Source organism: Perca flavescens, chromosome 10, assembly GCF_004354835.1.
Source record: "Perca flavescens isolate YP-PL-M2 chromosome 10, PFLA_1.0, whole genome shotgun sequence".
Lineage (NCBI taxonomy): Eukaryota > Metazoa > Chordata > Actinopteri > Perciformes > Percidae > Perca > Perca flavescens.
In genome coordinates this window covers 21,666,120-21,684,223 of record NC_041340.1, presented here as the reverse complement: position 1 = coordinate 21,684,223, position 18,104 = coordinate 21,666,120, and the positions used below count along the sequence as shown (strand labels likewise).

General features: G+C 41.6%; 1 protein-coding gene across 3 annotated transcripts in view; it reads left to right on the top strand.

The window, feature by feature from the left end:
• gabrb2a (gamma-aminobutyric acid type A receptor subunit beta2a) overlaps positions 1-12,759 on the top strand; it is a 31,367-nt gene extending 18,608 nt beyond the window's left edge. For 2 of the 3 annotated variants that reach the window (XM_028588848.1, XM_028588847.1), the window contains exons 5-9: positions 3,518-3,600; positions 7,743-7,880; positions 8,124-8,276; positions 10,458-10,702; positions 12,379-12,759. In XM_028588848.1, the coding sequence (XP_028444649.1) occupies positions 3,518-3,600; positions 7,743-7,880; positions 8,124-8,276; positions 10,458-10,702; positions 12,379-12,735 (976 nt within the window). In that variant the 3' untranslated portion in view covers positions 12,736-12,759. Of the gene's footprint in view, positions 1-3,517; positions 3,601-7,742; positions 7,881-8,123; positions 8,277-10,457; positions 10,703-11,142; positions 11,284-12,378 lie in introns of all 3 variants that reach the window. The other variant, XM_028588845.1, reaches the window with a different exon arrangement.
• Positions 12,760-18,104: the final 5,345 nt, after the last annotated feature.

The window sequence follows — 18,104 nt, the reverse complement described above, 5'->3', positions numbered from 1 at the left end:
GCTGCTACTGCTGCTGCTGCTGCAGAGGTCCTCGACAGACTCTCGCTGCTGCGGAGATGACGAGGAGGTGGAGGAGGAGAGGCAAAGACGGGGAGGGAATCCTGCAGAGAAATCCTCATCCGTCCCCCCTCCTCCCTCGTTTTTAGCTGTTTATTAATTGTTAGCGTGGCTATTGGACATGCTAGCTGGCCAGGGGATGCAAAAAAAAAGCTCTTGATCAGTGATGGAGAGTCTCAGACAAAAAAGCTTCAAGACTTCTGCTGATGATGTAGGTGGGCTAAAAATAGGCTGTTATTTTTACCCCTGCCATTTTGGCCTCATTTCAGCTTTTCCCTTGTGCTTCCTCTGCCACTGTGATGATTTAGTGGTGGTGATGATGGTGAGTGATGAGTGGCTGGCTGGTGAGCACAACATCTCAGTAATTTGTGGCCATAAAAGGGGTAAAATAGGACAGATATAAGACTCCCGTGTTAATCCCCCAGTGCACCATGGCCCCGCTAACTGGCTCTTACATAAGAGCCCAGAGAGCAACAAAAAGGAGGAAGAGAGAGCGAGACAGAAAGCCTGAGTGTGTGAGAGAGAAAGACTGTGCGTCTCTACATCTCAAAAAATGAAATCCTAAACTTGCCAGGCTGGGCCCAGGGGAGCTGCAAGACTTATGTAGACGGATCTCAAATAAACTTTTGCTCTTAATTATTAAAGACAAAGCACTCTTAAGTGTAGTTAAGTGTGTAGTTATGGTGAAGTTGAGAAAGGAAAGATATTGTGATTTTGAACTGCTATAGCATCTCTCTGCTCCATGGCACAACAGTTTATTCATAAGCAGTGTGCAATGTTGAAAATCAATTGGCAGGACTGGTTTATGACAATATTGGGCGTTATATATGAGTTTTGCAACAATATGATGAAGTAAAATATTTTATTTACAGAATTAAGCAAAAGCAGACACCTGCAAAAGGTTCCTCATTTATTTTCAAGAAAATTCACTATATGATAATACAGTATATGTATATACTGCATATATGTCATTATAAAATTACATATACCGTAAGTATTTTATCCATATCACCCTTTTATTACCAAGTCATTTTTTGTTGTGAAAAAAATCCACCAGTCCAGTAAAATAATTTTAAACTGTTCTCATCACAAACTAACTTGTTTCAATAATTTTCTAGAATTGAGTGTCAGCATCTTCAGACAAGACAGAATAAAGCTGAATCCCATAATAAAATTTTAATTATTTAAAGTTGATTTGTATTAGAAACGTGTTATAACTATTCCATAATGCTGGCTGATGTTTGTCACTCGAATTAAGAACATTAAACTTTAGGATTAAAAAATAGACAAAAAATACCGGGTAAATTGTAATCTACTCACTACTCTCACAGACTATTTTCATTGTCAACTCTGAATGAATGGACCACTAAAGCAATAAATTGATGAATTGATAGTAAGCAGCTATGACAAGGGAAACCCAAGGTCACGACATATACTTCAACCTATCCTGGGAATTCTCCCATAGGCTGCTATTATTGTTAATGGTCGCATGATGCTATCATGTTATATCAATCAGTGTGTGTGTGTGTGTGTGTGTGTGTGTGTGTGTGTGTGTGTGTGTGTCTGACTAGCCTAGGATGCTAGATTTAGTCCCTGTAGTTGAACTGTGTGTCCAGTCTCTCTCAGACAGCCTCGGGGGTTTGGCACGGCCGGGTGCCAGCCCATCTCAGCTCTGGCCAACTTGTCGTGTGTAAAACAGGAAGTGCATTGCTCTGAGTGAACCTGTGGGACGCGGCTGGCTCAAACTCAGCGACTTTTTATTACAGGATTTTGTGACCACAGGTTGAACCCTGTTCTTGTTTTATCTACTTAAAATGAAACCAGTGTTGTGTCCCAATTCCATATACATACAGTACTAATTGTATATAGTATGTATTTTGATAGTATATTATTGGGACAATTAGTGTACATCAACAGCACAATGCATGTTCATTGTGTGCATGGTTTTTTTGTACACTACATTTTGTCACTTCTCCAGTGAGCGCAGTGCATACTTAAAACCGGCTTTTAATTAGTATGTAGTATAAACTTATGGACATACTGTAGCTTAATTGTTAAAGAGCTATTAAATGCTGTCAACTCGAAAGCTAATGTTAATGTAATGTCACAGTCCAGGATAGGGATGGGCATCGTTTGGATTTTAACAATTCTGATTCCAATTCCGATTCTTCCTTTCGATTCTGCTTGTGATTGATTCTCGATTCCGATTCTTTGAGGGGTGAAGTTGAAACGGGTCACATGCTTATTTCACAAATAAGAGGAAAGTTTTATTTGATTCAATGGTGGGTTGCAGTTTGACGGGGCTTTTTCAATGTAAAATAAAGCCACACTACAAGCGCCTGGCCGCTATGGAAACCAAAACTTGCGCATGTTAAATTTGGAAACCATGATCAGATTTGACACCAAATCCTCCAAACGATTCCAATAAAGGAACGATTCCACCGGAATTGTAATTTTTTAAATGATTCCAAGTAGGAATCGGTTCTCGATGCCCAATCCTAGTCCAGGATCCCTTGATGTCTGTGGATATCTGATGAAGGAAAAAAGTTTTCATTTGGTAAATCCATTGCTACAAAAATAAGTTATTTATTCATTCAACCTTTATTTATACAGGGTGGTCCAGTGAGAGCAGTTTGCTCTCTTTTGCACTGGGCTGAGAGAACAGGACCGTTTTTGTTGCTTCGTAGGCCAGCACCAGGGTCAGAAGGGTTAAAACATACCAGGGTGGAAATGGTGGATAGAGAAGCACTGTGACTTAGTCAGCAGGAGGTTTCTTTAAAGGACCCTTAAAACAGGAAATACATATTAAAAGGGCAGACAGAGCCAACCTACTGCCCAGCTAGACCAGTGGATTCACCCGCTGATTGTGGAAATGATTTGGAATGCGTTTCATTTTGAGTTAAGGGTGAAGTCTACAATTCTAATCCAAAACACTGTTTGTCAGATTCAGCAAAAATCACCTCACGCTTCGCCAGCTGTCCGTTCGGTGTGTGCTGAAAATAATATACACAACCCCGGCTCTGTAAATGGGAAACAACCTATGTGGCTCGGACCGAGCCACACAACACTATTCCAGTCGTGCTCGTGCACAGGTTAGGAGGGGGACAGGGCACGGATGCTTGAGAGAAAGGCTGCACAAGTGAGAGGGATTGTAAATCTGGCACATGCTAACATTATGAAGGAGCACTGAAGGGAGGGGTGTATTTGTTGAGTTCAAATATCAACAATCTCTCTCCAGAATGACAGATTCCACCTTTAATCTTGGTTCACCTATTTGATAACATTTTCCCTTTGGACCTGTTGTTATTTTGGAAGAATGGTTCTATATCAGGTGCTCCTCAGTTATACAGATTTATCATCATCCTGCTTTGACGTGTTCATCGTACTCTGTGTTGAAGGTCAAATGAACCTGGCTGCCTCTTGGATGAATCCTATATTTTCCGTCCCACTCTGTGTGTAGGATCACCACAACCGCAGCCTGCATGATGGACCTGCGCCGCTACCCTCTAGATGAGCAAAACTGCACCCTGGAGATTGAAAGCTGTAAGTACCGTTGTCCCTGACAACCAGCTCTCACGCCCACACGTAGACGTAGAATTAAACAGTTCCCACGTACACATGCAGCTCTGAAATCTGGTTTGAAAACTGTCTGCCGGGCCCAGTGGCAGCAAGGTAGAAGGAAGGTTGATAAGACTGCATGTAAAATGCTGAGAAAGGCTGATGAGATACCAAGAGATACGCATCGAGAAGAGGAACATCACTAATGGCTCACTGACTGATAACATCCAGCCTAATTAATTCAACTCCAGCTGCAGTGGCTTCCCAAGGCATGGAGGAGACTGATTAGGTCCAGTGTTTCAGGAGTGTGCTGATAGTGGATGTTAATGTGTAGCTTCCTCCCGAAACTGCCTCCATGTTTCTACAGTACAAAGAGTTCATTTCACATGGAGTTTGTAATTGTACGTGATCTGGCGTTCTCGAGTCGAGGGAAAGAGGGAGCGTGGAGGAACATGAGAGGGAAAGACGAGGTCCTCTGCGTGTTTTATCTTCGTCCCCGGAGAAAAGGATTATGGGGCTGGGATGTGGTGTAGGGCTCAGTCTTTCCGGGTTTGATCACACTATTGCCAGCAGCGTTAAGCAGCACAAAAACAGCGCCGGGTCAGAACCGCCTCTCGCTGCTCCTCTCCCATTATGCTTGCCATCTTTCTCCTCATCACTCTCTCTTTCCGTTTCTCATCTCCTTTCTTTGCACAGTCTCATCCTCGTCTTTTTTTTCTTCCAGCCTTTTTATCTCTCTCTCCATCACTCATGCTATCTTTTTTTTCTCCTCCTTCTCTCACAGGCAGCCTAGCACAAAATACACACACACACACACACACACACACACACACACACACACACACACACACACACACACACACACACAGCTCCAGTTTTGATCACCAGGCAGTATCTGCTCTCATATGGATTAACTGGCAATGGTTTTAACGTTGGAATCGCTTCATGCAAGAGCATGCTATTTTATTCAGACTAATGAGCCCAGAGAACTCTCACTTCCCTTGATAAACTTGATGCATTTTTAACAGACACTAGTCTTAAAACCCCAGATCCCCTGATACATCAGCAGCTCACTACTGTGGCTCAGACCACTGGTCTCACATACCGGACTGCACTGAGCAATAATTGATTTCAACCCCTCCAACAATAAAGATCTATAGTGCATGCATACACATCCAAATACACACCCACATATGTGTATATAGTCATATCTTACTGTAGATCTCATACTGCGTGGTCTTTCTCACTTGACAGCCAAGGATGAATACAGTAATGTAATGCATTGACATCTTTCCGAACAGAGACAATGGTCCAGAACTAATGCTGTGTGCTACAAACTGACTGACCAGTTATGTACACGCCATAAAATGCTCCCTTACGATCATTCTTTGTGCCAAAACCTCCCTTTCACAAACTCCTCTACACCCTCCTGATCGCAGCCAGTCATGGCTGATCAGAACTAAACTGGGCTGCACATCAAAACGGCAGCATGGTGGACTCGGACCTGATTGGGGTGATGCAGGGTTTCACGAGGCGGTTATGAGCCATGGAGGGAGAGCTTACTGTATCTGATGGGGTTCAATTTCAGCATCAACCACATTATGCTTCCAAGCTGTAATGAAGCATGGGATGTATTCATGTCTGCAACAATTAAAGAATAAGGCTGTCGATAATCTATACTTCTCTTATTTTCAACAAATCCCAAGGCCAAAAACAAGTAATTGATTCTACTAACAAGTATTGTTAGTGTAGCCAAAGTGTAGTTAATTATTGTGTCATAGACCTCTATTGTTGTCCAAAAACTATTAAAACACATCAGTGACTCACAGCAGTGCACTGGCGGACATGTTCCTTCATTACCATGAACACACACACGCTCTGTCGGTCCACAAAAATTTCCCCACCCTTTGGCAGCCATCGTTTTCGCCCTAGGAGGCTGCAATTTGGCATGGAGGTCAAGTGTTAGTGAGGTTGTGTGTGTGTGTGTGTGTGTGTGTGTGTTAAATGCATGAACGCATGGATGCATGTAAATACGCTATTGTGAATTAACACTTACTTTGAGTCAATCCCACATACACCGTCCTGCTGCTGTAAATACTCACTAGAGCACCAAATGTGAATTAATCCACAGCTGAAAATAGTCCCCAAGAAATACAGAATTTACTCCTGTTTGAGTAACATTTGCTAAAGGCTACACTGCCCAGCTGTTTTAGGAAATCATTTAATCATGTATTTTTGTCATGTATTTCAACATTACATCTTTAGTAGGAAAGTGCCACAGACAGGATAAGTAAGTCAGAATTTGTAAAGAAGATGGTGTGGGTTTTGTTTTTTTCATGGGATTTGTTGGAAATATAGAATAATGTGAATGTGAAATTAACTTTTTCACGGGAGACATTTTTTACATGTCTCAGTAGGAATTAACACAGGTGTAAATAGTGAGATTAATAATGGCTGTTAAGTCTTTAGTTTCAGGGTCCTGGTGTTTTGCATGCAGGTTTATGTAGAATGCAGCCATTGTTCATAATATTGTTGGTAACACCTGTGCATAGCCTACTATGACAAGTCAAAATGTCTGCTGTGAAAAAGGCCTATGGGTGAAGTTAGCTGCCTGTCCAACCAAAACAAGCCAACACGAACACCATGACTAACTTCACCTTGAATGTCAGTGCAACAGCAACAAAGAATTGTGTGTAAATTTTTAAAAATCAAAGACTCACAGTTTAATTATTCATCACATCTGAATAGGTCACTGCCTCTATTTTGAGAGTGAGGGAGACAAAGTAGAACTCCGAGTGATGTGAGAGAGAATAGTGCTGCTCCCTGTTTGCCTACGTCACTGTCAGAGACGGTCTGCAACACTGGAGTCCCCCGACTGCAACTGCAACAGTTTGCATCCATGTGCAACAAACATATCAATCTCCAAATCTCTGCTGTGTTATGTAGCTTAACTTTCTCTACTATATTAGATCCCCTTATATATATATATATATATATATATATATATATATATATATATATATATATATATATATATATATATATATATGTATATATGCCGTTCTGTAGAAATTCAGGGACGTTTTGAAGCTTTTTACATTTAAGTGACTCAGCATCACTTTTATATTTTTACTGTTTTTTTTAAGGATCATTCTCCAAAGCATACAAAACATTTTTAAAAATCGATGTCTTACCTAGCAGTTACAGCCATTTTTTCAAGTTGACGAAAGTAGGTTATGAAAACAAACCTGCTTGAGATGGTAATCCATCACATAATCATCTAGCTACATTTATTTGTGAACCTTTGTATTGCACATGAGGAGGACAGAGGCCTTTTTAATAACTGTTCCTAATTGGTTTGTTCAAGGAAGCTCCAACATACATGTTTTATAAGTTTGTTGAACAATATTGTATTCATGAGCTATGTTGTTGGGAACTCAGGGTTAAAACACACAATAAGACAAACATGAATGTTGAAAAAGTATTGTTGTTTTTTTGCATTGAAAGATTTCTTTTTGGTGGCTGACTGCCAAGCAAGTGATTTTTCTGGAGCTTCCAGAAAGCACTTGAACACACCACCAAGAATTACCTGCTTGCTACTGTGTTGACATGCATATTTATAGTTTATCTCTGACAAAAAATAAAGTTAGCTAAATGTTTTCTGTGATGGATCACAAATCTAAAGCAGGTGTCAAGTCATGTTTTGTTGTGAATTGAAATAAATGTAAACCAAGCAATCTTTAAATGTGTGTATGCTTTAGAACAATAATTTCATAACCTTTTTGTCGTGTAACACTTTAAAACAAAGCAAAGTCAACTTGTGACACCTCTTTAAAGTTGACATATTTCTTCTTCAAGAATTCACTTATTCTTAAATATTTTTTAGAGGCTGAAGTGATAAAACTATCCTAATTCACGATAAATAAATCTTGTGTCCATTAAATGTACTGTGTGACCCCTTGTGGGGGTCTTGACCCACAGGTTGGGCAATACTGCTCTAATTAATGGTATGTGGTATTTGTGAATGAGCTAAAACACACAAAACCACTGACATTGGCATTACTGCACTACATTATGATGTATTATAGAGCATAACTGGGTGATGATAATGTTTTTCTCCTCTGCAGATGGCTACACCACAGATGATATTGAGTTTTACTGGCGAGGTGGAGAAGGGGCTGTGTCCGGGGTTGACAGAATAGAACTGCCACAGTTCTCTATTGTCGACTATAAACTCATCTCTAAAAACGTGGTCTTCTCTACAGGTACACAACAGTCAACTTTACCTTAGGTTCTTTGACTTTTTCTTTGAGGTTTTCACATGCACTGGCTGCTACGTTGAGCTGAAAACAGGTTATTAGGAAAAAGGACATTTACTGTAAATGAAAAGCGACAAAAACGTCAGATACGGCAGGCTACCTGGTGTCAAGGAAAATATAGCTTTTAGTGAGCGTCACTGAGGGAAGTCTATTTCTATTTAACTTCCTTTCTCCCTGTGCCTCCTTCAGGTTCCTACCCCCGCCTGTCCCTCAGCTTCAAACTGAAGAGGAACATTGGTTACTTCATCCTGCAGACATACATGCCTTCCATCCTGATTACCATCCTCTCCTGGGTCTCCTTCTGGATCAACTACGACGCCTCAGCTGCCAGAGTGGCCCTGGGTAGGATCGCCTCTCCACTGCTGAACAGTGACCCTGGGATATAACCCAAAGCTAAATGATAACAGAGCATAAAAAGAGCCATTTAACATACTTTGAGCCTTGCTTTAGATCTATACATAATTGCGTCTGCCTGATCTCTGTTTTGACTTTTTATTTTCCCAGCATTTACTTGTTTTCTCATTAGCTCTAAGCATGTGAGTGATAGCAGTGTGTAATAGGCTGCCTGGCTAAATGTCTGTTGTTCAGAGATGACTATATGCATGACTCATGCAGAGCGAGATGCGCTGCAGCTCGACCTTGAAGCGTGCTGTCTTTCTCTCTGCCTGTCTGTCTATCGGAGCCTCACATTGGTCGGCGATCCCAGCTTATCGGAGCCAGATCATGGCTAAATTTCAGCCGAACAAGAGGTGGCAACATTTGCTTACACATTTTAATGTTTTTACACCAATATCAAACTACCACTGACACTGACATGAAAGCTCCCTTTAGTGTTAAACTTGAGTCTGACAGGTCAGAGCAGCAGAGGAAATGGCTTTGAGCTTTATGTGTGCGGTTGTTGTCACACACTATTTGTTTTCTGGAGTGGGACACATGCGGGGTTGGAGCCCCAGACGGTGCGTTCAGAGGGTAACGTGATTTAAAGATCTGCCTCTGCTCAGCGTCCTGAGAACGTACAGTGAGCGAGCGCAGCCAATGAGAGATGAGGCTCCATGCTACGATGACACTGCTGGCTCCTGGGTTATTTATAATACGTGTGAATCTGACCAAATGCAGATTGTGCATGCAGATGACTAATGTATCAAACACAGAGTGGGTATGTAAAAAAAGCAGGTGAATTGTTCTGTGACTAATAGCAGATGTTTACAGTGTGCTTTTATATAGCGTTTGTTCCATGGCCATTTGAGTACATGATTGGATATAAACCTTATGAAACACACACACACACACACACACACACACACACACACACGAACAGTTTCAGTCTCAGGAGGTTTCGAGGGATCTTTATATTCAAATGGGTTCACATTAATTCAGGCCTGTCTGAATATAAATAAATGCTCTAGCCTATACTGTTTGTGATAAACACGAATGCTTATGTTCACAAGTCCCTTGAAGATGAGCACCTGATCTCAGTCATTTTGATGTTTGGCAAATTCTAATGAAACAAGACTCCCTTGTTCACTCCATACTGGCTTTATAATGGACACCCAATCGTTTACTGAATAGTGAGCAGTAAATGTAGGTTTTGGACACATACTGCATTTCATGGATAATGCAGGCTGACTTTAGCAGGTATAATGTTTATGGTCCCCAACTTATTTTAGCATGTTAGCATGCTAACATTTTCTAATTACTAAACACAAACTAAAAATCACCAAAATGAATATGATTCATCCTGAGGGGCACAGGACTCATTTCCACTGCATGGCACGGCACAGCTTGACTCGGCTCGCTTGGAACTGCTCTTTTTTGGCAAAGGTTGTGGATAGTAACTGGTATTTTTCTTGGTATCACCTTGGTTGCAGTTCCAAGTGAGCTGAGCCCATACTACAAGGTGGAGTTAAAACACGACAGACCACTAACTGGTCGGAGAGAATCGTCACTTGGGACATGGGACAATCTGCACAAGCGCACCATTTTGTGTGTGTGTTTGTGTTGCATTGAAGATGATGTCAAGGCAGTTTCACACGGCAGCGCTATGATGATCAGCTAAGAATCCCGCCAACATTGAGGGGGTACTATCTGCAGTGGAAATGGAAATCAAGAAAAGTACCTGGTACCAAAAGCGAGTCAAGCTGTGCCACACAGTGGAAATTCAGCAAATTTCAAGGCCATCAAACACTCAAAACCACAAATGTCAACCTGCAGGTGGTGCTATAGCGGAAGTCAGGGATCACCAAAGTCAGGATTCATCTTCTGGGGACCATGAATGTTTATACAAAATGTCATCTTAATCCATCCAGTAGTTGAGTAGAGATATTTCAGTCTGGATCAAAGTGTTGCACCGAAAGATGGACAGTTCCATTCCTTGAACCATGCAGCTTGCATGGCTAAAAATGTAACATAACTATTAGTCAAATTGACAACCATATATTTTTTACTGTACAGATGATGGTAAAAATGTCTTACAGCGTCTAAAGACTTCACTTTCTTTCTAAACGTGTGACCTGTGGTATCCAGGGATCACTACGGTGCTGACCATGACCACCATCAACACCCACTTGCGAGAGACGCTCCCAAAGATTCCCTACGTGAAGGCTATTGACATGTACCTGATGGGCTGCTTTGTGTTTGTCTTCCTGGCCCTGCTGGAGTACGCCTTCGTCAACTACATCTTCTTCGGCCAGGGCCCCCAGCGACAGAAGAAGGCGGCTGAGAAAGCAGCCACGGCCAATAACGAGAAGCTGAGACCCGACCCCAACAAGGTACATGTGCAGGCAAACTTCCTCCAGAGGTATCTGTGCTGTCGGCTAATGTGTGTGTTTGTTTCTGTGGGAGCAAATGACTTCTTCTCCTCTCAAGGTAAATGTGATGCTGTGATCAATGCTTGATGTCCTTTACCAGCACTCTTTACTCCTGCTTTAGCTCTCCGTTTCTCACTGGTTTAGCCTTGTGTATCAACTTTATTACTCATACTAGCATCTGAAAGAGTGAATGCAGAAGCAATGACTGGCTTATACTTTATCTCCATATTTCTGTGTCTCTCAAAGGGCAAGGCGCCTTGAAAAAAACACTGGCTGTTGTGCCAAAGCCTTCTCTTTAAATTATATTCAACAGCAACATAAAAAATAAAACACCCTTTCCTTCTGAGTGTGGCAAGCTACGATTTCCCCTAAGTAACAGTGCTGATTTTGTATGCTTGCAGTGGCTGGTGGGAAATGTAGTTCAGAGAGATGATGCTCTGTATGCCAGAATGAAACAGAGGGAAATTGACGCATATGACTCGATGTGGGATCCCATCTTTGTGGACGATGCCGCATTAGGACTAGGCGAGCAAAGAAATAAGGTACTGGAGGTTTTGAAAGTCAAAACTAACAATGTCATCAATCTGAATCAATCCAGATCAGAGGAAAATGCTGTAGTTGTTGTGCATTTCTTTGATTTCTATAGATCTTTAAGGCAACTTTGATCATCACTCCCACCATTGTGTTTTTTTCCCTCTCTTGGTTTGCTCTTCATGCATTTTCCTGACAAACATGGCTTAGCAGTTTGATTTCTGCAGGCATTAATTTAATCTTAACTTGGGCTGTACATCTATATTGATGGGAAATGACAAATATGGCAAGAGAGAAGAAAACATCAGTAGCTTCTCTTAAGATAATATAATTCAGATACAAATAATTTACAATTTCAAAGGCAATTGATAGCTCTACGTGAAGCAATTGAAAAAAATGGAACATCATGTAAGAGAAAGAGATCAGTGGCAGTTTGATAAATAGTGCCAACTAAGTGGCTTCGCTTTCAAAGTGAGTTACACATAAACAACAAAATACAACAAGCTCCATTTACAGCGGGACAGGATTGGATTGTAGGTTTTTCCTCAGAAGTCAGGCTATGGATGAAGAAATGTTGATCCGAATTCACTTCCCACAAACGTCTTTCCTGACCTGCCCCCGAACCTTTTTAGCCTCTCCTCCATCTTTGCAAAGTCCTTACTATTTCTCTCAACCTGTCACATTTTTTCCTTTGCTTTCTCTTTTTTGTTTGTCTTGTGAATCGACAGAATTTTAACCACACTCTGGTTGAAATTCCGAGATGACAATGAAGATTTCTCCATGAGAATTAGTTTGTGGAGTGCATTGTGCTCTTCCAGGAATGTTCCTCATAGTCTTGTGGTCGTATTATCACTCAGATATTGATTGACAGATGATCAATAATAATAATTGAAAGTGCTTAAAAAAATGTCTTCACTGTAAGTAACACAATTTTGACTCATTTGCATTACCCATTCTAGCACCTCATCAGTATTTTTTACACAGTGAATGACTTAATGATTATTGTAGCTAAAAATAATTTGACTGGACGGAAGTTAAAAGCACTTTTACATTTCCCCGTGGCAGTAACTTCTCATGGCTCCACCTGTTTTTACACCCTGATACAGATGACTCCCGACGACAACATCCTGTTCAGCACCCTGGAGATGAAGAATGAGATGGGTGGTGGCGGTGATCTGTCCCGGGGCCTGGGAGCACCTGGAGACCCCCGCAACACCATGCTGGCCTATGATAGCTCGACGCTGCAGTACCGCAGGGCAGCCATGGCCCGCCAGAACTATGGCCATAGCGCCTTGGAGCGCCACGCCCAGAAGAAGTCGCGCCTACGAAGACGGGCCTCACAGCTCAAGGTGAATATCCCAGACCTGTCTGACGTGAACTCTATCGATAAATGGTCCAGGATGATCTTCCCCACCGTCTTCTCCTTCTTCAACGTCGTCTACTGGCTCTACTACGTCCATTAAACCCGGCGGCGTCCGGTGGCCAGCTTTTGGAGGGCATGCAAAGAAGGAGGGGGGGGGGGGGAGGAGGGAGGGAGAGGGGGATTTAGGGAAGATATGAGAAATCAAGAGAGAGAGAGAAAAATCATGATGTGAGAGAGAATGAGAGATAAACAGTGCACCAACTCTTTTTAGCTGGTTCATTTTTGAAAAGGTGAAGAGAAAGACTTTTGGATGGACTGCGGCAGCACCCAGCACTTCAGTCAGCAGTGACTCTTTTAGGATTTGGGTAACACCTTAAAAAGACTGACAAACATTTGAAAAACAAGAGCAAGTTTTAAAAAGACAAATGGTGCCTGTTCCAGAATTTCAATATATCACTAATATTTGTCATTCGTAGCTTACTCTCTGTGGATCAAATATTTATGCTTGTGTTTGCATATACTTTAAGGATTTGTTTTGTTTAGTATCTATTTACTTCGTAGCCGAGCTGTCTGCATCCAGGAAAGCTTTCTAAATGATTTTAAAGGAGTCATCCTTGATAGTCTATTTTCCTATAATTAATGTGTATCAAAAACATCCTTTAAAAGCATGCTTATGTTTGATTTCATTTGCATCTCAGTCATGAAGATGATGGAGCGCAAAGCATTTTAGTTTCACTAGTTGAGGTTAGTCTGTCAGTTACCATTTTGCAGCTTTGGCTTAGCACGGCCCAGCTGGGCGGATGGTTTGAGCATCGCTGGATGACAACAGGTGGACAGCAGGGGACGCTCTTTTCTCTGGACATTCTTGTGGGGCTTTAATGGTGCCAATGCTGAACAGAAACAGCTTTCTCAGTATGTTGAAGGTCTCATGTTATTCGGTAAAAAGAGCGGGACTGTCGAACACTGATGCTTTGGCCAAGTTTTTGTTTTGCTTTTGCTGTGCTGACAGAATCAAGTCCATTTCACCACGTGTTTTTTTTTTTTTTTTTTTTTTTTTTTTAAAAGAGAACATTTGACTCCTCCTTACTTTCTGCCATCGTGTGAGGAGCTTCAGGTGTGGAGAATGGCTTTAACACGATTTAAGCTGGTGTAAGAACTTTGCTGATAGATGAGCTGAGTTTCATTGCAACCAGAGTTGCTGCATAAATATGGCAATCCACAATCATCATTATCAGTAGAATTGAATGATAGAAGTATGATGCGTTTCATTGTGATTAGATTTCTGTTTTGAAAAACTGTAGATAAACATAAATCATGTTTAAAGAAAAAGAGATGATTCAATTTTATAAATCAATACTCACATTATTGTGTAAATATTATGGATTTATTCTATTTAAATGGGTCTCTGTTGTTGTTTTTGCAGTTGAATTACAGATCAAATGTTCCATTCAGTCAAAAAAAGAAAAGAGCAATTTAACTGAGGAAAAAGAAAAACACGATTCACAACTTTGCTGACTCTACTTTTTGGACTTTTCTCTCTTTTCTTTCTTTTTAATGGACTCTAAAAGCATCTACTTGCTGAAACTAAAGCACTTCCAGACACCAGTGACTTTTGGGTCAATGTTTTGTTCTCCAGAAATGACTAAACAAGGACCCCACTATCCAGGCATTGAAGTCAGGCATATTTTGTACAAAGTTTCTGTAAATTCCAATTGTAATATTTCATAATGACTGTAAATATCTTGTGTAATGATTGTCAGCAATTATGAAGATGTATCTAAATTCAATTAAAACTCAATTCAGTCTATCACTTCAATAACAGAGTACACGGGTGGCGGTTTTATGTGTCCTAGATGAATGTGCGGCTGTTCATGATGACTGATTGCCAGGCTCATGGCTGATTGAGTGTCTGAATGAACTAAACCCGACACGGAGTGAGTGAGCAAGCAAGAGAAGCAAACGTAGGGGTGAATAGAGAGATGTAAGGGCTGCAGCTGGGGACTATTGGCTGCATAATGGATATAGAGGCAGAGGAGTCGGAGTGAGAGGCCGCAGTTGTGATCTGGGCTGAGATGGGCTCTGCTGGGGTCTTAGCGGGGCTGAGCGCCGGCCCCAGCCTCAGGGGACATTAACGCAGAGAGCCATAGATATGGAAGCACTCTGTGGACTCAACTGTGGCCCGCTGGCTGCAGGGGCGCTTGCTACAAAAAAAGGCAGGAAGAGAAAGAAAATAAAGGGCAAGAAAGAGAGCCATCCATCCATCCATGCCTCTCCTGACCTCTCCCTGCATCCTCCCCTCACTCAGCAAACCAACTGCACTCTGCATTGCATTTTCTTCCTGACCTGACCACTGTTACAGCCCTTAAATAGATGCTATTGAATATTTGATGGTGAAAAATACTGAATTTTTAATATTTAAAAAGGGATTTTGTTCTAGGAGGGACTAATGTGCAGCTAATGTTTGATTTTGAACTTAGAGGACCAGAAGAACACATTGAGAAACCAACGGATGGAAGAGGTTTTAACTGAGGAAATACAGTATATGATAAACATTGTGCCAGAAATAAGGACAAAAACAGGAATTGAGGATTTTGAGATTGTTAAATGGTTCAGTCCAACTTCCAACACAAAGCTGAAAAAAAACTAAATATACTGTAGTAGACTGCACGTGTGTGTGTGTGTGTGTGTGTGTGTGTGTGTGTGTGTGTGTGTGTGTGTGTGTGTGTGTGTGTGTGTGTGTGTGTGTGTGTGTGTGTGTGTGTGTGTGTCAGATGCTGGGTGTTAAAAACTCTGAGTGCAAAACTACCAAAAAAGTGATGTAACGTGACGTGTAAACTTGTTCCACGTTCATCTATGCATCAGTAAAAGTCAGCTCTACATTACTGTTCCCCCTCAATATAACAGATGTATTATCTCACTACAGTAGACAGATGGTTTGTGCTAAATTGGCTCTCTCTTTCTCTCTCTCTCTCTCTCTCTCTCTCTCTTTCTCTCTCTCTCTCTCTTTTCCTATTTTCAAAAAGGGAATTAGTGTTGACATGAAAAAGAGAGGGGGAAAAGGCAGATGCTTTCTACTTTGTAGTGTTTCCATATCACTGGAGTAATTAGGAATGCACAGACCTCTGCTCTGTGGAATTGTGTGTGTGTGTGTGTGTGTGTGTGTGTGTGTGTGTGTGTGTGTGTGTGTGTGTGTGTGTGTGTGTGTGTGTGTGTGTGTGTGTGTGTGTGTGTTTTGTTTCCAATAGTGTGTTTTGTTTCTGTGTGTGTGCTGTGTGTACTCACAGCTGCGCCACTGTGCAGTCGGCATGCCAGCCAAGCCAAACCCAGCCTGAGCTGACTGGGACGGGTGAGTTTGGCACACTTGCGTCACGCTACTCCCCTGCTCAACACGACTTGGATGGAAAAACACGCTGAGCTACCCAGCAGAGATTAACCCTCCTGCGTCAGCTGTTCAAGGACAAAACAGGAAATCGTTTAAATGTTTTGATTGATAATAAATCACCTGCAAGGTTGAGCAATTTTTTAAGCATCCCTTAAAAAAAGACAATAACTTTCCACCAACAAACCAACACTGCGCTGATCTCCATTATGCCAAAGAAGGGCAAAGATCCAACGGATTGTTCAAATTAGAGGCCCATTAGCCTCATCGGCACTGATATTAAGCTTTATTCCAAAGTCCTGGCTCTCCGCTTAGAGCGCTTTATCGAGAAGCTAGTCCACCCCGACCAATCAGGTTTTATACCCAAGCTTCATACTAGCAGAGCCAGGCTTCAGCCAGTAGTGTTACAATACCAACCCAAAGCAAAATTACATATTTGGGCATCACCATACATGCATCCCTACACCAAGTTGTCCAAGACAACTATGAAACTGTATTAAGTAGCATTCAAAGGAGTCCAGGATTGCTGTTGTTAAAATGAACATAGTTCCTCGTGTGAATTTCTTAAGTACAATGATGCCCTTACCCCCACCGATAAATTTCTGGAGGAAACTTGATACCTTAATTCGGCAGTAAATTTGGAATAATAAACAACTAGGCTAAAATACTCTACCCTGCAACGTACCACAAACATGGGACGTCTGGCCCTCCTCAACATTACAGGTATCACAGAGCCTTTCAGCTACGGGCCCTCAGAGTGTGGATGGACCCCTCATCTACAGTCCCATGGAGAGAAATAGAGCAAAACCTCACTGGAAGTCTAAGACTGCAAGACCTTTCCTTTACAGGTGTGTGTCTAAAAAAGTGTATGCTAGCCTACGGCCCTATTATCACCAACACATTGACCAACTTTAAACAGGTCGAGGAGCAACTACGCTACTCCAATAAGTGGCATTTGAACACCCCATTTTGGCACAACATACACTTAATGTCTGGTAACAAACCTTTTGTTTATAACCAGTGGAGCGACAGAGGTATTTATACTCTAGACCAGCTATTTGGTGATGAAGGTATGTTAAGTTTTGAAGACCTGAGAGCTAGCTTTGAGGTCCATTTTCCACTGTTCCAAGAACCCAAATCACCAGCAGATCCACTTCAACATATGCCATAGATAGGACATATTGGACTCCTCAGAAGAGCTATGTCTCTAAAGCCATTCCTACTCCCTATTGCATGTTCTGCCGACCTGAACAAACTGGAACTTTCCTGCACATGGTCTGGGAGTGTGAACAGGTGCATGAGTTTTGGAATAAAACAACATCAATAATATCTGATGTGATAGGATGTCAAATTCCTATTGACCCGATTGTTTTGTTACTTAGTGACTACTCTAAATTACACCTTCTTGGGGGACTTTGGCTAGCTGGATCAACCACGACCAAGAAAATGATAGCTCAGCGCCCCCCCCCCCCCTTGCTTGGTTGGCGTTTTTTTTGGACATAGTTATGCTTGAGCTCTCTACAGCAAGGATTAACCAAGCCAAGTCATTGACTATAGACCTATGGAAAAACACAGCAGCACAAGTAGCAGTCCTAATGACCTCAGCATCACAAGAATTAGAGGAAAGTGACAAGTCAAGGTGTTTGTTTTTGTTTTCCTCGAGACTGCAGAGGGTGGGGGGAGGGAGAGGGTTTTTGTTCTTGTTCAGTTGTATTTGTATGTTCTGTATGTTTTAAATATAAAAAAACACAATAAAAAAGTATGTAAAAAAAAAAAGACAATAACGGTCCATCTTTCTCCATTTGGAGGCAATTTTCCAATAATGCCTCTGTACGCTGTGTATCAAATACTAATCAGCTACATATAGTTGCATTATGGCTGTGTTTTAAGTACAATAAATGAGTGAGCCAGTGTAAATTTGGCCTGTTTAAACAGTTTCAGCTGTAGCCTGCTCTGGAAAAGACAACATATGTCAACATGAGGAAGTGGAAGGCATCCTACATGCATGCCATCTGTGCAAGAAGCTGCTTTGTTGTAGTCCATCATACGTGAGAGTCTCACATATACATGTAAACAGATTGATTCACCTA